The sequence below is a fragment of the Anopheles funestus genome, chromosome 3RL (genome assembly GCF_943734845.2).
Source record: "Anopheles funestus chromosome 3RL, idAnoFuneDA-416_04, whole genome shotgun sequence".
In the NCBI taxonomy this organism is placed as follows: domain Eukaryota; kingdom Metazoa; phylum Arthropoda; class Insecta; order Diptera; family Culicidae; genus Anopheles; species Anopheles funestus.
Genome location: NC_064599.1, coordinates 78,681,661 through 78,706,745, shown reverse-complemented (window position 1 = coordinate 78,706,745; position 25,085 = coordinate 78,681,661). Strand labels below are relative to the sequence as shown.

Here is a 25,085-nt window from a genome sequence, read left to right as displayed (position 1 = left end):
CGGTTGTCAGGGACTTCGTTTCTTCGCCAAAGAGGCAAAAGGAAGAATCTTCTTCATGGGTAACAAAACCAAAGAAGGAAAGGAGAAAAAAAACGAGCCTCCAATCGGCCGATGTTGTACGGATCGTTGCTGATCATCCCGTCGTGCCAGACCAAACTCATCCAGTGGAGTGTAGTATGTGAAGCGCACTATCTGATCGTAGCATGCAGGTTAACGGTAGGGTGAATAAAAATGAAAACTAAAATTTATACAGGGTTTTTCGGCGATCTCGTTTCATAACACTTAAGGTAAAAAGCTTTCCAAGTGTACTTTGTTTCGGTTTTTAAATGTAATAAAAAAGAACTTTGTTTCAAAACATTAAAAAATGTTATGATAATAAATAGTTTAATAAATGTATTGTCATTTTTACACCTAATAAATATATTTGCTAGCCCAACACACAATAACGTTTCGACAAACCCTGCCTTATCTTCCATACCATACCAAAAACCCAAGGGCACGCTCTCATTCAACTCTTACCGCGCGCCTTACTTCCTTCCATATGCATGTACCACACGTCGATATTTATGTGTCGTCCGATGCGATGCGACCAAAACCAATGCGATCGATGCCGTTTCGTGGGGGGGGTAGAAGGATGCGAATCGGAATGCTTGTCTCGCACGGGCATCGTTATCGGAAGTTCGCGGGCAGCGCAAAACATTCTCGACAACATTCCCATTGGGCGCGCACATACAGACATACACACACACACACACACACACATACACGAGCACATGTGTATCTGTGCTGTTGCTATCGACAAGAATGTTCTACCCTTGCAAGGGACATTTGCTTGCATGTTCTCTGTCGAAGATTTCGGTACCATTTAAGGGCAAGCTGGAAGGTGGGCAGACAGATCGCAAACACAGGGCCCGTTCGCTTATCTCTGCGGGCTGTGTGCTGGGCGATAATCGCCTACTTAGACAGAATATCTGAATTAATTGACCTGGAATCTGTCAAGCAGGTGAGGATAGTTAGGGTTTTTGGTGTGGCTGTGTTTGGAATGGGTCGAATGACAAGCGGATTGGGAAGTTTTGTTATAAATTGACTATGATTCTCTTCCTTCGTTCAGCTGTTGGAAAGTGTTGGGTTGGAAAGTGGAAGAAGTACACAAGTCAGGCGCTGGTAGGTGTTAAAGCTAAATCACCTTCACTTACTTGCAGATCATTACTGCGATTATCAGCTGCAACGCATGACCAATTTCACTTTTTTTCTAGCCGAAAATGAATGGAATTTGACAAAAAAAAACGAAATAAAATTCCTCAATGTACAATTTTTAAAGCCCGATCAAATACAATACGCACATATACGCTTGTTTAACATCCTCCATGATGTAACTGTTGATCGGTGCAATAAATAACTCCTGGTGCAACATTGTAGCCCGGATCAAAGGCTATCACCGCCCGTGATCGATAGTAGCTTAACTCATGCGAGTGTTTTCTCGATTTTGCGCTATTTGTACCAATTTCGCCCACACGTGGTACGCCTCGTTCGCTACTAGGGCTCCGTTATCGGCGTACTGGCGCCTTCACAAACATACAAACACACATACACACACATACACACAGGTATTCCGTTGCACCAAGCTTCCCATCTTCTTTCCAGCGGTTCCTATTATCTCGTCGTTGAAAACAAATAGTTTGTTAGCTTTCTTCATCCAATCGTCAGGTTCGTCGCTTTTGTTTCAGTGGTAGAAGTCTTTCGTTTTGCTAGCGTGATGCTTCAGCCCGCAACGCGCTGCTGGAACAATTAACAACACTTGGTCGTGTTCTGGTAACTTGATTTTCTCTGCACTCTTTTCCCAACCTCCCTACCTCCATCCCCAATCCCCCTTCCTTTTCCCTTGTAAACATTTCCCTTTCATCTTTCGGTGGAGTAGGTGTGGATAGAATGTGGCCGCTTTTATTATCAGACTCTCTGCAGCAGACGGATGCTTCGTGTGTACTTCTATTTGCTGTTATTTGTTACCTTTTCAGTAGCCGTTTCCTATCGCCCGCGCGTTTGTTTTATGCCTTTTTTTGGTTTTCGTACGGTGAACACACATTTCTCAAGAGCCAGTTGTGTGGTTTTTTTTCAATACGCCCTTCTGTTAGATACAAGCCTTTTTATACACAGAGGGTTTAGTTTTATTGCCCCTTTTCTGGCATAACGAGAGTTCTTAGCAGGTTGGTTGGGGAACTCCACGGGAGCACATTTGAAATTGAAACCCAAGCAGACGTGCTGGGACCTGATAGTAGACGTGCAGTAGCAATTGTAGAACGTGTATGAGACGGGTACGGGAATGATGTTACGCTGATCACTAGAATGACCGTAAACGTACGAGGTGCACTAACATGTATCATCTGGCAGTTGGAGCTTCCGAGAATGAAAAAGTTCTCCTAATTAAACGTTCTGCTTGCTGCCCTTCTTAATAGCAATGCGTCTAGGGCCGCATGCGTCGATGGTAATAAAATGATGGTAAGGTATATTATACCCAACCTTTTACGACGATGTTCCTCGATATGATTGTTTTTGATGAGCTACTATTTGGTGTAACTAATACGTTCGTAAGGTGTTCTTTTGCTTGATAGGGTGTTTTTAAAATCTGAATTGAGATGAAAGATGGAAATCAATATTCATTCAATCTTCCAGCCAAATTCAATGTAGCTAGAAAATTCGACGACTAATTAAACCATTAGCATGCTCATAATCTAATGTTATGTTATGAATCAAATTTTGAAGGAAAACTTCCCACACACCTTTACTTCAAAGTCATCAGCTTGGCCGTCGATTGAAAATATTATCGTCTCACCACAAGAATATTGCCATCTTTTAGCGAAGAAAGCGTCTCGAAGTGCCTCGAATCGTAGCTAATGGGCATACTATCACGCCGCTATTTAGCTTGTTCGGTTGAAAGTTTTTTATTCGGTCCCGTCAGCAGGGGCTTGTGTTACAAATTTCATCTCATTGTTTTGGCGTGCAATGGTGCAAAAAAAAAACACAGCTACCACCCCATTATCCTCTCATACCGTCCTTGCCATCAATTTTCCTTCCCTTTCCCCCCCTTCCCATTTCCCGCTCTTATTCATGTAGCAAAAAAGTTACGTGCAGCGTCACCGTTGTGGGGATCGCGTACATCTAAACACAAGCAGCTACTGGCGAGCAAACGCGAATCGATCGAGCGCGCGCGCGCGCTCGCTTTTCTTCTGCAATTTTCTCCGCTTCCAGTTTTCCAGTTATGTTACGATTAATTGCTCACCGCTCGCGGGGTTATTTGTTGCGCTACAAACGTCCAACCCCTCCATCTTCTCACTCTTGCCGCTTCCATCTTTCTGCGCATGTCGTTTTGGTTGTGATGTTACGAGCATCGAACCACAGTGCCCACGTTGATAGAGCGGTTGCAATACTATCACGAAGCGTCGAGCTTTTTATTGGGAGGAAAATGTTTCCGATTGTTGCTAGTCGCTGCAATAAGCTTCTTCCAGTTTCCCAACCACGAGTTTGTGGTAGGACTTGGCAGTTTCTTCTATCTTTCTTTTTTTGTTCGGCATCCCCAAACTGCTTTCGCTCAGGTGGTTTGAAGCGAAATTTCGATTTCGCTATCACTTCTTGGTGACCTGAAAAATGGCACCAATAAGATTATTCTTCCTTATTCCTTTTACCGTGCGGCATAGAATTAGGTAGCTTATTCTGAATGAAATTCTACAGAACACCGGACTTGGGGCCACCCAGGGTGACATTATCCTGAGTACCGTTAGTTGCGTAGCTGCCGTGCCCATTTTGTGCAAAACCCCCCGGAATGAAGGATTATGAAAAAAGTCTTCCAACGCTGGTCAGAGCCTCCAAGACATTCTTCCCTCTTTTTCTGCTAAGAACAGTAGTGTGGTTTTGCATGGCAACAGTATAAACCAGGCAAGAATTAATAAATTCTGTTCTTCCCTCTTCTATTGTTCAAAGCAAACGCGTTTTGCTAGTGCTAGATTGAAGGTTGATAAAAGCCAAAACCTGATTGCCCAATCAATCAGCCCGAAACGTCGTGCGCGACGTACTGGTGAGCATTAGTTAATGTGGGAATCGGCTACAGCGTAATCAATCGAGTGTCAAATTGACCAGCTGGGTGAACTGTCCGTAGGATTTAGAAGCCCCGGAAACGGGTACTAGGTTAGTCCGATCACGAACAACTTTGGGGCGTTCAATTTATCAACCCAACACCATCACCGGATCGCTTAACACCCTTTTTACGCAAACACCGATCCGGTGGGAGCAATGACCTCATCGCCCACCCCAGTAGGCAGTGAGCTTAGCTGTGCTTTTCGGCCTCAGCACCGACTTCGTTCGCCGAGATTCGAACGCCGCGACACTCAATTTTCACTCACGTTCCTTTAGAAGGTGCTCATTCTACCGCTCGTTTTGAATATGAGTGATTTTTGAAAAAAGTGAATCATATGACGGTTACGTTCGTTCCGGTAGTATGAAAGAAAATCCCTGACGTTTTAGGTTGCGGATTCGGGTAGAATTTGCACATTCAATTACGGTTGTTCGAATAAATGATGCAATATGTTGCACATAGGTCAATGTTTGAAGATTTTTATAATTTTGAATTTTGATTTGAAGTATTTTATGTGAAAAAAAAAACATTTTTTCGAGAATCCAAAAATTGTTTTTATGGGAACTCTACACGAAGCTGAATTATTTATTAACCCTTTGCACTCGAGCGGAGCCGGTCCGGCGGCCAGTCGATTCTAAGTGCCAACTCGAATTCCGACGAAATTCGACTGAATGGAAAGCTGCACGTGGTATTAAAAGGGACAAAAAGGGACTGCCAAGTTTGTTCTAACCGTAGCACGCCTGGAGGAAGGCAAGAAGTTACATATTGTTGTGACATGTGTCCAGACAAGCCTAATATCAAACCAAAAATAAATTACAGAGTGTAATAATTATCAATGTTTGTTGTCTTCGGTATGTAGATGAATAAAATTGTAAATTTGTATTACTTACATATGCTTGTTTGTTTATAAATGCCTTAAAAGTACCTGTAATATGTTGACCTAATTTGACCGAAATCTTCTCGAGTTGCTGGTTGCGCAAGCGAAAAAGGCGGAAAATGTTAAGTAAGGTCGATGATTAAAATGAATTTTTAAATCTGTCTCTCTTCTTGGCTTTATCGACCTTACAGGTCACGCCGGCCAGTTCTGGCTTACTAGACTTATTTCACCACGTAGCCGGATAGTCAGTCCGGATGGAATTTGAACCCGGTCCTGCCGTGTGCTATATTAGTTTTGTTATTTTATACATACAATACTAGTGTTACTGTAAAATGATTTCCTGTTTAGGTAAAGCAGGGGACGATCTTTCGGTTTCTTAATTTTTACATAAGTCCCATCTACGCACATAATTACGTCCTCAATCCCGCTTTTCAAAAGGAAATATTCCTCAGCTTCTTGTCTCTCTTGTTCGTTCATAGCTATATTTATCCAATCCCCAACCAATGGGTGAAGTGGTTGTAATGTTGTTTGCGCCATTGCGATATGAAAATCTTTTCCAACACCATGTTGGTATCTGCCATTCGCTAAAAAAATAATACATGCTGCTAATTTTTCTTCTTTTGTAATTCCATGTGCTCTTTGCGCATCAATAGAAAAATCGATACCATCAAGCAAATCCATGAAAATAGATTTGGAAATCCGAAAGTTATCAACGAATCTGCAATGTAATATCCAAATATTTATTACATTACGGCAACAAATTAAATCATCGTTTGCGTACACCGTTTCAGTCAAAGCAAGAGGATTAGAGTTATATCGAAGATTCCTCCTAAGTGTTCGTAGTTTCTGCTTCGACTCGTTTTCTGCATTAATGGAGTTATACAGGAACTGCATTTCAAACCGAATATTTTCACTATCAGCAATTTACGAAAGGTAAACTAGGCGCTCTTAAAGCTTAAAACACAATGAAAAGCAAAGACGCGCTTATTTTTTAACAAGGAAAAAAATTAACTTGAACGACCAAGTATAAACGATAGATAAACATATTTGAAAGCACAGACATGCAAACCTAGAAATATCAGCACTTGAGCCGTGAAGTAAAGACGTGCTTTTAAATGTCATGGTGCTCTTATTTTCGTGAGCGCCGAACGGATTTCGGCGAACGAAGTCGATGCTGAGGCCGTTTGTCTTGCTTGTTTCGCAAATCAACTGGGTGTAATGTAGAGATGAGAATAACAACTCTTTTAAGTGAGTCAACTCAGAGTGAATGAGTCGTTATTAGGAGTCAGCTCGTTTAACGACTCATTTCGGAGTCATTAAAAGAAACCCGGCAAAAATCTCCTAAGGCTATAGCCTCAGCTTTTTTTTGGGAAATTTAAAAAAAAATAAAAATGTGATATATTTTAATGGGAATTTGTTGCAATAAGTTTCTTTTCACTCAAATAATGCTTTAAATTAAAAAAAGAATAAAAAATGAGAAAAAAATTTCAAAAAAATTTTCAACTCGAAAATTTCATAAGGGGTACCCCTTGCCATTTTTTGAGAAATTTGGCAAAAAAATTTAAATTGATTTATTTTAATGCCAATTGGTTGCAATGAGTTTCTTTTCACTCAAATAATGCTTTAAATTTAAAAAAGAGTAAACAATCTGAAAAAATTGAAAAAAATATTAAAATTTGAAAATTTCAGAAGACTCATTTTTGCACAAAATTTTGCATATAACTCGGTGGGTATCCAACGGATCGCCAATCTTTAACCTGTGGTCGATAGATGGCAATAATGGCTACATTTTCTTCTTGGACGGCCATGCCGCCAGATGGCTGTGCCAGAAGTTATTCGAGGAACCAAGTTCCTTACCCTGTTTGAGAAAATGTAAAATTTTCCTAATTTTTGCACCAAGTTTTGCCTATAACTCGGTCGGTATCCAACGGATCGCCAATCTTTAACCTGTGGTCGATAGATGGCACCAATGGCTACATTTTCTTCTTGGACGGCCATGCCCTGAGATGTCTGTGCCCGAAGTTATTCGAGGAAGCAAGTTCCATACCCTGTTTGAGAAAATGTAAAATTTTCCTCATTTTTCACCAATGTAGCAAAATTTATAAATGTCATATATTTTAATGGGAATTTGTTGCAATAAGTTTCTTTTCACTCAAATAATGCTTTAAATTAAAAAAAGAATAAAAAATGAGAAAAAAAATTTCAAAAAATTTTCAACTTGAAAATTTCATAAGGGGTACCCCTTGTCATTTTTTTGAGAAATTTTGCAAAAAAAATTAAATTGATTAATTTTAATGCCAATTGGTTGCAATGAGTTTCGTTTCACTCAAATAATGCTTTAAACAAAAAAAGAGTAAAAAATAATAGAAAATTAAAAAAAAAAAAAAATTGAAAATTTCATAAGGCTCATTTTAGCATCAAGTTTTGCCTATAACTCGGTCGGTATCCAACGGATCGCCAATCTTTAACTTGTGGTCGATAGATGGCTCCAATGGCTACATTTTCTTCTTGGACGGCCATGCCCTCAGATGTCTGTGCCAGAAGTTATTCCAGGAACCAAGTTCCATACTCTGTTTGAGAAAATGTAAAATTTTCCTCATTTTTTCACCAACTTTTGCCTATAACTCGATCTATATCCAACGGATCGCCAATCTTCAACCTGTTGTCGATAGATGGAATCAATGGCTACATTTTCTTCTTGGACGGCCATGCCCTGAGATGTCTGTGCCCGAAGTTATTCGAGGAAGCAAGTTCCATACCCTGTTTGAGAAAATGTAAAATTTTCCTCATTTTTCACCAATGTAGCAAAATTTATAAATGTGATATATTTTAATGGGCGTTTGTTGCAATAAGTTTCTTTTCACTCAAATAATGCTTTAAATTAAAAAAAGAATAAAAAATGTAAAAAAAAATTTTAAAAAATTTTCAACTCGAAAATTTCATAAGGGGTACCCCTTGCCATTTTTTTGAGAAATTTTGCAAAAAAATTTAAATTGATTTATGTTAATGCCAGTTGGTTGCAATGATTTTTTTTTCACTCAAATAATGCTTTAAACAAAAAAAAGAGTGAAAAATAATAAAAAAAATAAAAAATTAAAAAATTTTGAAAATTTTATAAGGCTCATTTTTGCAACAAATTTGCCTATAACTCGGTCGGTATCCAACGGATCGTCAATCTTTAACCTGTGGTCGATAGATGGCATCAATGGCTACATTTTCTTCTTGGACGGCCATGCTCTCAGATGTCTGTGCCAGAAGTTATTCGAGGAACCAAGTTCCTTACCCTGTTTGAGAAAATGTAAAATTTTCCTCGTTTTTTCACCAATGTAGCAAAATTTATAAATGTGATATATTTTAATGCGAATTTATTGCAATAACTTTCTTTTCACTCAAATAATGCTTTAAATTAAAAAAAGAATAAAAAATCAGAATAAAAATTTCAAAAAATTTTCAACTCGAAAATTTCATAAGGGGTACCCCTTGCCATTTTTTTGAGAAATTTTACAAAAAGATTCAAATTGATTTATTTTAATGCCAATTGGTTGCAATGAGTTTCTTTTCACTCAAACAATGTTTTAAACAAAAAAAAGAGCAAAAAATAATAAAAAAATGTTAAAAATCTATAAATTTGAAAATTTCATAAGGCTGAAGCCTTAGCTTTGTTTTGAGTAATTTAGCAAAATTTTATAAATTGATCTATTTTAATGCCAATTGGTTGAAATAACTTTCTTTTCTCTCTTTGCAGCCCGCTTGTTCGCTTATGTAGGTTTGATAATTAGGCAGAGCGATCAGAATATTCATTTGGCTAGTTTGCGTATCGTACACATGTATTCCGTTTCAACTCTTTTGTATCAAACGTTTCGTTTCAACTCACGTATTTACTCCTTTTGCAACTCGACTCACCGCGGCTACATGCTTACCCTCATGAGTGAGTAAGTGAAAAAAGAGTCGCTAAAACTCCTGTTGTTGAGTGAGCGAAACTCGTTCAATACAACGTTTAAACTCACTATCTCACTTTGCACATCTCTAGTGTAATGCAAAGGTCAGTTCGAGAGTGGAAATGAAGAATTAGTTTTCGATCTTTAGAACAAAAGAAAAGAACGCAAATGAACGCAAAGGAAGACCCACATCATGGAACGCACTCGTACCTGTCGTTTGATAATAAAATCAGCGCAAAATTACACCCAATATCAATTATCGTAATGAGTGCACATTAAGCACCATTAATTACGACGGTACGAATGCCTGTTTTGTTTTGCGTTTCAGGTGCACTTCTAGAATCAGTTCCAATTTCGATTCCCAAAAATCGAACCTTAAGAACGATCTTTTCACTTGAGCCCAACTCTTACACTCGCATTCGGTTCGGTTGGTTAGGTCGACAATTTTTCCTCTCCATTCCATTTTACGAGGTATGATACGTTCTTTGTCGGATGCTGGTTGTGTGATCGCGATCGCACTTGCGGCATGTACAATTTGCGTTTGTTGGCAATAATTTCCGAAATTTAATTATACACGTACGCGTACGTATTGCGATACGTTTTTGGGGGGTGAATTTTTTTCCCCCTGGTGGCGAAGGTTTGGGAAGGTTTTTTGGCGTATGTAAAGAGGTAATACGCGGACCCTTTTTAAGAATGGAGTTTTTCTTTTGTTTCTGTCCGTTCGCCGCTCTGGAAGCGCTACAATTTCACACGGTACCCTCAATCAAACAGGGGTTTATTAATGAGTGGTTTTGGTGTTTTTAAAGAAGATATAAGAAGCCGTTGCTCAAGGTATTGGAACCAATTTTAGGGGGTATTTTTTTATTCTACCTTTAGAAATGATCTAGCAGAGAAGGTTTCACCGCAGAAGAAAATAATTTGCCCGGTGCCCTATTATTATGCTGATAGAGCTTAACCTGGGTCAATCTTTTCAGGGTGTTTGTCTAGCTAATTGTTAAACGGAACCATTGGTTTTTTTTATTCCACGCCAAACACTATTGAACAGTGAGAATTGAGGGTTAAATTTTGCTACAAAAACTATTCTTATTGCCCAACAAATATTGAGAAAAGAACCAAAAATTGAGGGACAAAATTTGGTCCAAAACGAATTCTCATTGTCCAAGACATATTGGGGGAATGCTTTTAAAAGTGGAGTTGGTTACTCACCAAAGGAAGATAAGATTCCTTATCTAAATATTTTATTTTATTCACTTACTGTCTATGCTTACTTAAATAATAAACCCATTTGTTGTATAACAAAAAAGCTAATGACGTGATCTGGATTATCGAAGGAAATTGGCAAAACTGGAACGATGTAAGCACTCTGCCAAAATGGTGCGACCTCAAAAGTGGTACGTTTGTTTTTCAATCATTTTTGGTTTTTTGATTGGACGTAGAAAAAAAAAACCATTTATGAATTATGAATTATCTGTAAAAGTGTGTTGCGACACACACACACGCAAGCACGCGTAATTCGCACACCTGATGGTAATTCGATTAACGGCGCTTTTGTTTTACCCCAAGATCGCGTCTTTCGAGGTTATGCAGGTACCCCTTGTCTTGATCGCGTAACTTTGCTCTGTCACTTGATTATGGCTTCTTCTTTCACTAACTAATGCAACCTATCAGCGCATCTGCATCTCGCGCAAAACGTTACCCCCCGCGGGGGGTGGTCGAATGAAAAATTTTGGACGTACAAGAGAAAACTTTTCACTTAATTTAATTTTGATTACCAGCATTTTTTTTTCGTGTGCACCGATAGAGTGGAATTTTCTTTCCTTCATTGAGCGTATTTAGGTGTCGATGCCAAGCGAAACGACCGATCTTTTGCGGCTTTCGAAGCGTTCCGGTGATCAGCTGATTTAACTGTGATCTAATTTCCCCTTTCTCCCTGGTGCGTGCGGCTTGTTTTCCGAAGGGCTAGCCCGCGCGCGCGCGCGGGATTACTTTCCCGAGCGAAAACCCGCTTTCCGGAGCGGACGGTTTGGTAACATGCTTTTTGTCGGAATGCGAAGAAAGCGTTACAATCGTTGGTAACGCAAAATGAGAGAAAGAAAAAAAAGGTTATGAATGAACTAACTGAGCAGAATTGTGTACATTAAGGAACGGGAGAAAGAAAGCGGGTTTGTTGTTTTGGAACACGAGAAAATATTATGAAAAATATGACAAACTTGCTCGTTATACAGTCAAGCAGATTTGGTAAGGCTTAGGAGACATTAAAAAAATACATTAAAGTGTTATCCAACTGATTCATCTCTTCAATTTTAAATTTCCTTACATTACTTCAAAAGCAAAATTACTTCACTTTCAGTTTTTAACTCATCAACTCAGCAAATCCCAAATAATAATCAAGATCATTCTAACGTCATAATTCAAAACACGAAGAGCTGATGCTACGCGCACGAAAAATTGATAATACCCTATCATAAAATTACGAAAAGGCCCCTCAACGCTTGCAAACCGCATCAAGACAATGATCAACATCGACGGATCCTCCCATCGTTGCCACTTTACGCGATCACGCTTCGAGGATCATCCGACCATGGGAGAGTATCCTGAGCCTGATCCGGTAAGCTGTCGTGCTTTTTTTTCTTCGCGGCTGTTCTTTAACCATTCCTAATGGCTTCCCAGTTCCATTTCCGCGCCCACTGTTTCATCCTTATCGGACGTTCCGCGAACGTTCTCGCGCCGGTCAATCCTCGGCGGGATTGTGTTTCGCCAGTTTTATGTTATTTGAAAAATTTGTTAACTCATTCAAACGTTCCCGAAACGTTCGAGTCGGAGTCGGCGGTTTGTTGCGAATGGGAAAGTGCGCCCTCCCATCGAGACGGCAACTACTACTTGCCCCATTAGTTGGTGTGTCTTGTGATTTTGTTGTTGTTTTTGTTCGGATTGGTATTCCATCCTTTACTTCCTTCCAATGCTACCTGATGGAGCGTTTGGTGGAAGGATGGATATGGGGGAAACGGGCGTGGGACGGGTCACGATCGCGAGATCGCGCTCTGTATCTCATTTCTGAACCATTTTTGGGGTGCAGATTCCTTGCTCCTTGACTGACCTCACACCGTATAACTCCTTCTGTTTCAGGAGGTGTTCACTTTTATCATTCGTAAATGTGTTTTGCAATCCTCTCCATCCTTCCGAACGAGGGATATTCTAAGTCCCAGTGTTCTGTTTGGTAGACGGTGAAGAAAAAAAAACTTTTAAAAGAAGTAGAGACATATTTCTTTAACATTTCATCTTTTTGGAACTCGTTTCAGGTTTCTGCGTTTTTTTCTTTTCGTTTACTCAAGGAAGCATACACAACTGCCAATAAAATCTTATGTGGTTATATACAACTCTGAAGCTAAATTTGTGGCTATGATCGTAAAGGATCTTCTTCCCTTTTTTTCGGAGGAGTGAAACAATTCAGTAAGGGTTTGAATGTGGAACTTTTTTTTCCCGAAAAGGACCGCCCAAAAACCTTTTAATTGCAATTTTCTGCTTTTATACTTCGCTTGAGATTCTTTTTAGTACGCTTTCGACCAGATCGGACGGCTTAGAAGTGACGGGTGAGCGGTGTAAGATTAGGCAAGAAGGGAAGAAGTTGGAAGCTTTCAAGGATTTTCCCTCTAAATATCCATTAGCTCGAGATGGAACGAAATATGAAATTAATTTGATTTACAGCGCAAAAGACAAGAGCAATTGTCGGTCCGAGCACGTCTCAATTTGGAATCGAAAAGGAATAAATTGGAACCTTGAGTTAAAAAATCCTTTTTTCCAGCGGGTAAATAATGAGCCAAACGCAGCGGGTTGTATTCAACTCTTATTATTTGGTGATGAATATTTCAAGGCTACCGTATTGTTTGGGATTAAAAATTTATCTTTAGTACGTTCTTAATAGGCTTAGAAACCGAGTGAATGCTTTAATATCTCTCTTTGCTTGCCGTCCGTTACAACATGACCTTTGCTTTCATCCTGGTTGATGTTACCGACTTAATTAAGTCGCACGGTGGAGAAATTAACTGACGTCGCATTATGCGGATGCACTTTCTACCATGCGATCGCACAGATAGTCTTCACGTAAAGGGCGCACTCTTACTTTCCTGCTGGCTAGCTACTCGTTCCCAGACCAGGAAAAAAGGTTGGGCGTGAGCGTAATCCGTACCACACCGTCCCACGCTAATGATGCTGATTTGCTCATAGAGGTTGATTGCAATTTGCCGTGCCAGAAGCGGCATAAAGAAATGCGTTTGATCGTATCTAAATGTTGTGAAGCAGATATTTCAACACACGGTCACACGTTTAGGGGGTGCATAGAAGCGGCGTAAACTTAGGCATGTAGCTAAAACAAAGCTAATCAAGTGCGAACTAATGATCGTCACAAGTTTGCAATTAATGGTGGAAATTGCTGGAGAGAGGGAGGGCAGAGAGTGAAATGTCATGCTAATGTGTTGTGACAGAAGTTATGTAAACTATGTGTAAAGAAGTTCGAATAAGGGATTTGAAGAAATGCTAAGTACACTTCACTAACACCATAGCAAAAAAAACACATTCTCATTAGCTATACGTCGTCTAAGCAGTTCGAAGAAAATAAGTTCACTTCAGGATATACTATACAGCGTTCAGATTGAAAGTAAAATTCTACCCTAATAAATACACTCACACAAACACATACGAAAACATAAACACAAAAACACACAATTTCCACAAATAAAATGTCCCGGTAGGGATCTTCATAAGCAATGGACTTTGGAGGAAGGTTTGTAAAAGGACACTTCAATGGCATCGGAAATGTTCCACGACGGGCTGTAAAACTTACCTCCGCCTAATGTTGCAACAGCTTGATGATGCTTGGTAGTAGCCGAAGCGGCCGTAGTACCAACAAGGTTAGCGCTCGCCGTCTGCAGTGTCGGTGATGGTCCCATCACCCCGTACTTGATCGGTTTGAAGTGGAAGAACGAGGGCGAATATCCCGATCCTGCCCGGCTCAGCGAGCTGAATCGCTCTTCCCGATCCTCCACGTACAGGCCCTCCTTACCCATCGCGGCCAGCTGGCGCCCTTTCGGCATAAACATCACCAGAAACACGGTCGACGAGGTGGCGACGAGCCCAAACGCAAGGCAAGCGTCCCGATGCCGATCGGCCACAGCTAACCCGCACAGTGTCCACCCGAGCCAGATCGGTATGATGCCACCGATCGCAAGCCCGATGTACGTGGCCTCACGATAGTTGTCCCGAATGCCGCGCGACTTGATTGCCAGGATGGCGACGAACACGATCAGAAACACGATGTAGATCAGGGAGAGCAGCAGCTCAGCGAACGGTGTGTGACAGAGCGGAATGGTGGGACTGGCAGTCGCCGCCAGATCACCTGCAGTTAGCAGCAGATGATAACGGCTGGACACTGCAGTACCACCGCTACCACCTCCCCCCACCGGCACATTGTCAACACTTGGAGGCGACGTTAGTAACCACTGGCCGCCGACCGCGACCTGTATGAGTACGGCAAACAGCAGCAGCAAACCCTGGTACGGTGCCGGCAAGTATACGCCTCCATTTAAGCTGATCAGAAAGACACACTTGACCAGCAAGGAGGCGAAAACGAGCGCAAACGCAACACCGGCACCGAAGCGCATCGTAGCACACGACAGAATGGTCGGATTTACGGTAAGAACCGCTGCCAGCCCGGAACAGGCAAACAACCCAAGCAGCAGCATCTGGCCGAGAAAGAGGTGCCTCCGGCTGGGCGACGTCCGCCAGGCCTTGCACAGTACGAACACCTCAAACGCGGCCATCATCAGCATCGACAGCGACGCCAGCACCAGTACCGGCACCACCCAAGGTTCTTTGCGCAGACCGCCGGCGTACCCGGTCGTCGACACGACCGTCGGTGGGGTTACGTTCTGGCGCGTGGTACTACCCCCGCTACTGCTGCTCGAGGCGGCCGAAGGATGGCGCGCTGCCAGTATAACCCCACCCGGCCGCACGGTGGTCGAGCGCGACGCCGCAGACGACGCTGTCGATGGCACTACGAAGAACTCGGTCGACATCTCGAGTCGATGAGCCTGCGCGGACGACGCATTGCTGATGCCGGCAATGTTGATACCGGCCGCACTTCTACCCACACTTTCCGCTTGTTGCACTGCCACCGCACTAGCACTAACGTCGCGCGACAAACCCGCCGTATCTAAGCGATTCTGCGCGACCTGATCGGTATCGGCGGACCTAGCGAGGTCCTGCTTGTTGTTGTGCGTTGATTCCATCGCAAAATAGTCACCACCGGACGATTCATCCCCTTTCGCTTCCTGCTCCTCTTCTGCTTCGACCTCTTCCTCTCCCTCCTCTTCCGCCTCCTCTTCGTCCTCGTCGGTGAGGTCCTGGGAACCGGCACGCACACCCGCACCCTTCACACTTCTCCCGCTCACCATCATCACGTCACTACGCTTGATGTCATTGTCGCTCGGGGCGAGTGGGTGAGCGGGCGGTACCGACCCAATGCTCCCGCGCCCATACACTGTCGGCCCGCGGGCCTGTCTTCCACTAACACCGGACACCGATACACCCGGACCATGGTCCTCCACATTCGGACGGTTTCGCGGCGCAAGCCGATCACCGAACTTGGGCAGATTCAGCAACGCCCGATGGTTACTTTCCGCCGCATCCAGATCGGCGGCATCCGCTTCACCACTGCTGCTGGCAGCTAACGCTGAGGAGACGACGCCACTAGCCAAACACCGATAGTGCACCACTTGGCAGAACGCCACTAACGCGACCGCTAGCACGAGCGCCGACCGTTTCGGTCGACGAGCCATACCGAACTGAAATGTTGATTCAGCGGTGCATGCTGCTGCTCACGGGACGCACACGGAGCGTACTGTTACTGTGCCAGGGGTAGGCCTTCGAATGCGAAACCGAGCGCGAGCGTCGTTTGGGGCCACCGCGGTGCGTATGTTTTGGGGTTGCGTCACTCATGGGAGAGTTTTATGTTGAGCGCCTTCATGCTCGGGAGCATTTTCAGCTCGGGAGCTCACAGTGATCGTATGCTTTGGGGTGAATGGTATATCTTACGATCGGTACGCACGCTAAGTGTACGGGGTAGCTCTGGGGTGCTCACTCTCACGGGAGCTCTCATTCTCCGCATTTGTATACTGATCGCACTGTGGTCCGTGTTGGATTCAGAAATTCAAATTTTGGAGGGAAATAATTCGCCTACTAAAAAGAAAGAGTAAGTAAATAAAATAAAATTTAAGATTATTATTAGGTTAATAACGAATGAAATTCTTTAAACGAAGACTTAGAAAAAAGGTTAGAAAACACTAGGAAAATGCCTTTGATAGTTTTTAGAGTTTTGTAGAATGTGAGCAAATGAGATTTGATTCATTTTACTTGACAGATCGGCGATCTTAAGTAATTTACAAATTAAATTTGTTATTCTATCAATCGCTGCTGGAAATGGGGTTCGCAAGTTCAAGTGCATTTAGATCTCTCGTACTTTAAATCACTCCTCCAAATCCGATGAAGAGAAAGAGAGAATTCCGGAGAGAGATTGTTTAGTAGTAGAAGACACGAAAGAGCTACCGAATATACGGTTGCGTGCATTTTCAGTGGAAATTTTCGCACAAACTGTCGGCGGTTTTGAATACCATCATCATCATTCCCCTTTCCACACGAACGAACTGCCTGTGGTCAGTTCTTGATGGGTAACCCTTTAAACGTAATAATGTTACGTCTGCGGTCAATAAAAAAAAACAACAAAACTTCAAGCTTAATTTCCTTTGAGGTTTTGTACGATGGCGTGATAGATGCAGCTCGTGTTAAGTAATCCCACCACCGTTGGCTAGCACCGATACGGGTAGAGATGAAGCTTCTACCGCTACCCGTCAGTGGCATAACGATTCACCCTAGGATGTGTGGAATCCTCGTGCATTCATTTTATTCACCTTCAACTATCCCAGTTGGGGTACGGAGCGAACTTGTTTTACAACAACCGGGTTTTCAAAAATTCCATCAACGCCTCAACTTCGGTTCGCCGACACCTGTTTCCTTCGGAGGGACACGGAGGGACAAACCTCTTCCAAACCAAACCTAACGGTATCACGGTGCACGGTGCGTTCGGTATCTACTAGAACTAGAATTTCTCCCATCCTGTCGGGGCGAACCAGGGAAACCGGACCGGACCAGTGTGGTGCGTGTGCGAAACGCACTGATGGTGACCACTTTCCGTTTCCTTTCCAGTAGTTCTGATCAAATGGTCTCGGCCTCGGAGTGCTGTTATTCCCCCCGCCTTTCCGAAGGTGGGAAGTGACTTCAGCGATAGTGACGCAATTGCGCTATCGTACGCCATTAGTTCTAACACTTTCCGGTGGCAGATTCTGGTCCGGTCTAGCGTAGATAGACGGTAGTACTATTTTTGCCTGTGTGTTGCAGCCCTTTTTCAAGAAGACAGAACGACCAACGCAAGAGAACGAGCGTGTGCCACAAAAGGAGCACCAACGAAAGTAGCATTCCCGTTTTCACTTCTTCGCGTTGGCAGCAAGCGACGAACCCTCGGAAGTTCCCGTTCGTTTTCGGTCCGATCTGCATCATCATCGCCGTCGATCAGGGCGTTTGATTGCTTGGGGCGTCTGTTGGCGTGTCTTGTTAGCATGCATGACGGACATGATTTCCATCAGCGGGTTTCACCCAGGGCCCAAATCGCGCTGCAATCCCCAACCGCTAGACGGAAATGAAGCGGCACGAAAGCTCATAATGTGCCGCATGTCGGAGTGTTTTAGTGGGTTCACCTTTGGTCAGCGGAAAGTTCTCGGTAGAAACCCAATACCGTAGCGTTGGGTGGAAGGGGAGAAAAGGGGGAACCAGGCAGATTCATTATCAAGAACAGAACGATCACGACCGCGACCAATGATTGAATAATCTACGATCGTTGACATATAAACATTTCTACCCTTGCATTGGTACACGATGTCCTCTACAACTGTCAGACCAGCCTTCAACCAGTATGCACACATGCAAGTAAACTATCTTCTCTTCTCCAACGTTTCCCCCCCCCCCCCCCCCTCCTTCCTCCTTTCCTGACCTTCCAACGAGCCTTTTTCCTTCAGGATAAAAAAAAAACAAGGGGAAGCAAAAAGGAATGCAAACTTGACGAAGAGTTTTGCCCTGTCTGTAACAGAAGAAAAGGCAGAGGTCGTTGGCAGCTCTCATGCCCAATAGCATTCCCTCGTACGGATGCACACAAATCTCGCCCGGATGTCATTGATTACGGCAACGACAGCCGCGGGTCAACAGTGCAACAATGTTTTGCGAACATTGCGCCGTCCGTGACTGCCAAACTGTGGCCGCTGCTCGATAAGGTTGTACTTGCGATGGTTTGGTGTGGTTTTTCAATTTTCCACGTATCCCATCCGCTCGCGGGTTCGAACGGTGCTCACGATTTGTGCCCCCGAGATGGCGACGGTCACGGAGTTCGTTTTATTTTTCTTTCGCCCTCCCCCTCTTTCTCCCATTCGGTTTAGTTTTGTTTGCTTTATTTTCGGAAGCACAAGTGCCATGGCCGTTTTGGGTCACAATTCGTTCGTACTGCATAATCGTAAATGAAGGTTGATTGCAAACCAGCGGTAAGGTCATTGGCATTGCGACGGTTCGTTCGATGCCAATCCGGCGAACCGATCAAACGGGAAGAGGCTCCAAAAATAGTCCCAAAATTTTCCAGTTCTCCATCGGTTCTGCATCGTAAACAGAGTGCAGTATTATGGTTTTATGTTTGCTTCGGTTGGCTTTCGACATTGCATCGTTGTGTTTCAACGTTTGTTTTCGATGCTGTTTTGTATTGTGGAAAGGGTTTTCGTGAAGAAAATTATAAGGCTTTTCAAAATATTATTTTATTGTTATTTTTTGACCAGTTAATTAAATTTTCAATATATTTTTAACTTTAATTTTAATTTAACTTAGCAGAAATAGAATGAAATATTTTGTTATAGGATGAGTTAAACAAAATAAATCAGCATGAAAGTTTAAAACTGCAAAGCCAAGAATGCCCAGAGTATGGAAAATGTAAAGTCGAGACGGGACTAAATATGGGAATGCGATATGATCACAATAAGTATTATTTATTGGCAAATAAAATAAAAACGCTTTTAGGTGATTACTTTAAAGATGGTTTGCAACATACCAATTAAATAATTGATCTACTTAAGAAACAAATAAGGGATAAACAAACCCAAACATTGATTCATTTACCCTGCATTTTTCGGTGGGGTCTACATTTTCGGTCACAAATTCTGTGCGCCATCCATCCCAGTGCGCATTGGTGTAGTTTGCAGATTTAAATGCAGCTACGGCTTTATTGCTACGAGGGTCGTAATTCAATAAAGTTTCATTGCACAGTTAAATGTAGCCACACACGGTACAATAAGGCAGCGAAAAAAGGAAAAGATTGTTGTGGAGAGTACATCATACACTCGCCAAAAACCCATACAATAGCGTGAACACAAACCAAACGTAGCAAAGCAAATGTGCCGAAAACCGAAGAAATGGAGCTTGGTATGGAGAAGAGATGGAGAAAAAAAAAACACAACAATTCGGTACCAAATCCGTCTCTATCGCCTGACACGAAACCAACGCATCCACTACCACGCTGCACAAGAATGTGCACTTTCGTCTGCGGTTTTTGACGTTACGCCTCCCCTTTGCCTGTGCCACCCTTGTTGCCCGCTTTTGGTTAGTAGAGTGCATGTTCTTTGCCTTTGTCGTACTACCTCTGTGTTTTGTCTTTCGAGCAGTAAAACCCGATGCCGTGTGATTGCACGTCCGTGGATGCGGTTCGGAAATTAAGATATGTATGCGTGAGCCAACGCCCGAAACCGGAGTACCTCCACACGAGCATACATATTTATGAATCAAGAAACCACCCGCCATTCTTTTAAACCTTGCTAATGCTTGGTGGCTTTATTTAAAAAAAAACCGCAACCCCGAACAGCGAACACGGCCCATACACTGTCCGGCAAACGGCCTGTCACGTTGCGTAAGCGTTATCAATTGTTCTGAAATCTTGCGCCTCCTTCCCGTGCCAGCTCCCTTGTGCCAGGGCAGGGATTAAAACTCTTCGGCAAAGGTAAAATAACAATGGGCGGAATCATGAGGAAGCTTTAATCAGAAGGTGTTGATCTTTCGCTCGAGGAAAGTTTGTTTTCGGGAGGTTTTTGTTTTCTTTTAATTTGATTTTATTTTGTGTTTGCCTTTCTTCGGTGACCTTTTTCGAAACCGACCTCCCCAGTTCGACGTTAGAGAGCGCAAAGCAAGATGTATGAACAAAGCGAAAAATAAATAACAATTGAAAAGATTAAAAGATTGGAACTGCATGGGGATGGGAAACAGTGAATATAGAAAATGAAGAATTTAAAACGATATAAAATTATAAGAATAAATATTTCCGAAATTATTGATTAACAATTTTTTTTAAAAACTCAAAAAGATGTGAAGTATTCAAAATTTTGCAATATTTACAATAGAACAACGCCCGCAGAAAAAAAATCAATCTTCTTGTGAGTGAAGCTGTTTGACTTCAACAACAGAAACGCTACTCGAATACAACAACGTTGGAAACAAAAGCTCATTAAAAGAAATGAATTTCTAAACCTCGCTTCCTTCGCTTTTAAACGTTCCGGCATTTGTCCACACACGGCAGCTACCCCAAAACTCGAAACCAATCTTCTCACAAGACGACACATGGTTTGCTTTTCTTTTTCCATGCTTTCCAACCCCTGCCGCCCTTCCGCCTCTCCCCCTCCCTCTATCTAACTGGTCGGATGCTGTATCCGACCTCCCGGGGGTCATAAATGCATCGCGTCAGGAAATGAAAGAGGACGGCACTCAGAACGAAACATCATTACCGTCCGAGAAGCCACATGATTCATTCAACGCGAGTAAATATGTCTGAACTCGGTGATGAACATAATTCAAAGCGTAAAGCGAAAGAGGCAATCCGCCAGCATTGACCCCAGGCCGGCATCCAAAACACATCCGATGCAGTTGTGCTCTGTGTGTGTGTGTGGAAGAAGATGGGGAGAGACGAGTAGTGGTGGGAGGGTTTTTGCAAACCATCATATACACACACACAAGAACACACTTACCGATATGCGAGCTTTTTTTCCCGGAATGGTTTGGAATGCATCGTTCCGACGAGCGAGCAGCGTCAAGGATCAGGGATGTGGTGGGAATGTGTTTTGGGGTCGTGTAAATTTTATGTCTAAATTTTATGATTTCTCGCAACCATTAGCGAATGCTATTAAAAATTGGAATTCAATCTTTTCGGTACCCGGGTCGGTTGTTGCATCCGCGCTTATTGCACCAAGTTCGTGTGTTCATCTTTGTTTTCGGCGCGCATCATGATCTACAGCGGGATAAGAAAACACTGTGTCCTTTTTCTTTTTTGAAGTCACAAAAGCCACCATTTGTGGATTGAGATTTTTTTTTTCTTCTTGAGGCTAGGGGAATGCTTTTACGATCACGTTTCAGTTGAATTTCACGGCCATGGTAAAAAACTCCCCCCTCAAACTCAACCAACCGATCGGAAGCAGCACGAAAATGCAGCAAAGTAGTTAGAAGTTGATAAATTATCAACGGTTCCGACCGGGTTCGGGTTTGTTGGTGAGGTGCTGACGTGCTTTTGCTGGTAGACGTTTTGACCAGAGAGGTTTCGTCGGAAGTTTCGTTTACAGCTCATTAGGACTCGCTTTCAAGGATACTTTGGTTGCGTCTCAGCGTCAGAGGCGACGATATGGCGCTGGTAATTAAAAGCCACTGGCGCACATTCTTCGCCCTTTTGAGCAGGGGGTTTTTCTGTCTGCTAAAAGGGCGACAAACAAGGGCCCCCTCCCTGTTGGTGGGGTTGGTTGTGTCACATTGCCAGGGCTCCAGTTTCGTTTTCGTCGGATTCTTGGTTTGGTAGCGTCGGTCGTTTTTTTGTGTGTCCCAGTGAGTCGACTGGACGATCAAGAAACGTACACACGAAGCATCGCTTGACTGCAACGAGAGATCTTGCGCAAGGAATCAAAACGAGCTCATTTATTATCGTTATCTCAGGAAGATTCGTGTGGTGTTCCAAGTTTTGAGTCAGTGGTGTGCAATGCGTGATCTTGGGATTACAATGGAAGTACTGAGGATTCATTCGAGTATCCATATTTATATATTCTTCGTCTGATATATGAAAGCTTTATTATATATAAATTCTGAGGTATTCTACAGTTTCTTAGAGAAAATGCATCGCTAGTGTATTTTCATATCTAGACCATAGTGCCTTGAGAACCACTGACTGTAAGGGATGGTTTCGTTTCCACTCATCCGAGCGCATGTTTATCTGCACGCGTCTTGCGCGACAACAGAGTTCATTTTTTTTCGGAAAAATAATACTTTCTTCCCACATCTGCTTGCCGGTTTTCTTCCATCCCATTGTTGGCAGCGGGTAATGCTGTGCGATGTGAAAGAGCGATGAGCGCGAAAGTCTACCGCAAGTACGCGATCGCGTTGAAATGGAGACCGGTCACGGAGATTAAGGACTTGCGCGTTTTTTTTCGTTTCGTCTACCACTGCAAGCAAGACACGCAAGGGGAAACGGGGTGGTTATTGCGATGCGCAGTTGACAAGGGCAAAACGCAAACAGAACGAAAGTGCAACGGCTTGGTTTGAGTTTTCCTTTTCGTTCCGTGCTGAATGAAACGCGTTCTTGGGAGGTATGTCGAAGACATTTACACGCAGCAAAATACACACACACAACACACAAACTGGGCATGATGAGCCATTGCCCCAAAAGGGTTTTGTTTTTGCACATGCTGATTTCAGGGAACGGTTTCACCACATCAGACACCTTTAAACGATGAGTAAGTAAACAAAATTGCTTCCACCTTCGGTACGCCCTTTAAGATAAAATGACATTAAATGGAACAGGACATGTCCGAAAGTAAGTAAGCAGCATCAGCTTCTCAGCCTTCCCTACCCCCCAAAAAACAAAAAAAACTTTGCCAAACGCCACCGAAACCGGGTGTAAGGTATGTTTCGGTTGATTTGCCGGTTTTTCCTTTCTTCCCCATTTTGCTTTTGCACCCGAGCGTTTTGCACTTGAACTTGATTGAACCCGACCTCGCTGGGAGTTGTGTGCATCGCGTGAGCCACATCACGTTGCATTCCGCCACGAACTTCGGTTTCGGCCTGTTACGTGCCGTTTCGTTTTGCGATCGATCGTACGGAGTACAGCCGGAGTGGCAGAGTGAAAAGTGTGATTTAATGTTTGCTTAACCATTGCAAGTTTTTGGCCCAAAAGTTGTTCACGAATATCCGTGGTAATCGTTGAAGGATTATTTCACCGAATGCTGGTATCGGTTGCCGTTGTACTTTCTTGTTGAATGCTAATTGGATAGAATGGCTTTTTACGGATGTTTTTAAATTAAATAACAGTATCTTCATGCTTTGCTTGTTGATGAAATTAAAGGATGATGATAAGTCCTGGTTGAGAAGGACGAAGTAGTCCTTAAGATATTAAAACTCTAATGTATCCTTCAATTATTTATATTCATAACAATACTTTACTAGCATAGCTAAAGGCTATAGAGAAATAAAGCTAAATAAGTAAATATGAGCATAAATTCTTCAGCGTCGAACAATTTATTCACGCTTGCTGCATCAATCCATCGATATCCTTAATTTACAATTGCACCAGTACGCCCGCTCGGGCACGATTCCTTGTGCAGCAAAATAATCGCAAAATTAAGCTATAATAACAGCGCCCATAATGAGCGTACCGATGAGTGTAATCGGTGTAATAACGCTGCATGAATCCTGGTAAACAGAACGTGGCAACAGGCCGCACATTGTTTCGCGCGCGTCACGGTACGGCACCGACCCAGAGCCGAGCCGATCGTCGAGCACGTGGCACGTATGGACGTTAAATTGAGCTCCACTCATTCGTCAAGGGGTCGCAATCACTTCAATCGATGACCTAACGATGGAGTCTGCAAAAAACACACCTGTAGTACATAGCAACCCATAGACGGAAAGTTCTTGAGAACACGAGAAGCGAGTTCTTGATGTTGGAGATAGGTGCGGACCATACGCTTTGGAGGGAGCACTTTTTTCGCGCATAATTATCGAAAATCCTACAAGAGCCATCCTTCCGTTCGGGTGTGTGTGTGTGAGAGACACAACATGCCCAGGTGAGTACTTTGCCCATGCTGACCTAACAGGGACGCAATCGAATTGATGGGTAACAGTAACAAAGGCTCGGGAGGTAATAACATAGAGTTTTTGTCTTAGGTCCCGCCAGCGAAAGCTCGTGCCAGCTCATCAAATTGGCCACTTCGCCCGCATCCGACATTCCTGGACGATGGTTCGCGCATGAGTTTTTCGGGCCATGACTCAGGAGAAATGCAACGCAAAACCCCGGCCCGCGTATTGCCGTCTAACGCGGGTGAAGTAATGGTCTTTTGAGGGCCGTCGGTCGTAGTCTGCGGTCTCCTAAATTGGCACGCGGCTTTACGCCGCAACTCAGCAAATGGGGGGAGAATGTTTTCGTAGGCTCATCCTCGGTCGGTTGGAACGCGAATGACCGATTTGAGCGATTTGTGCAAACGAATCGGAAGGGAAGCAAAGCTGGAGTTGGGTTTGGGGTTGTAGATTTCGTGACCGGTGCGCATCGCCAATACGCTGAGGTCATTGTGTGGCAGTTATCGTTGCTTGCCACGGTTATTTGTAGGCATTTTCCTATCCTCTTCAATCTCCGCTGCCTTCCTTCACATACCACTGCAAGGCTTTATTCTTTCGCCCCCTTTTTGGTTTAGTTCGCTAATGTCAAAAAACAAAACCTGCAACAGTTGTAACACACTCACGGGCACGTGAATAGAGTACCGTAAAGTTATGCCATCAAAATGACCCGTTAGTTTGCGGAAGAGATGGATGGGTGATGGGTGTGCGACGACGTTAAGGCACAGCATCTTGACGAAGGTGACATCTATTCGGTTCGATTCGATTAGGTCGATGAGTGCGGGAGCGCATTAACGTCAGTTTGTGTATTAGAGCTAGTGTAAAGATATTTTGAGGAATTTCATAATCTTCAATCAGGATTTACTATACA

At 43.2% G+C, this 25,085-nt stretch overlaps 1 protein-coding gene across 2 annotated transcripts in view; it reads right to left on the bottom strand.

Annotated features, from left to right (window-relative positions):
- The window catches only part of LOC125767395 (uncharacterized), a 45,851-nt gene extending 29,701 nt beyond the window's left edge, over positions 1–16,150 (bottom strand). The window contains exon 1 of one of the 2 annotated variants that reach the window (XM_049433930.1): positions 13,782–16,150. In XM_049433930.1, the coding sequence (XP_049289887.1) occupies positions 13,782–15,774 (1,993 nt within the window). In that variant the 5' untranslated portion in view covers positions 15,775–16,150. The remainder of the gene's footprint in view (positions 1–13,781) is intronic. The other variant, XM_049433929.1, reaches the window with a different exon arrangement.
- Positions 16,151–25,085: the final 8,935 nt, after the last annotated feature.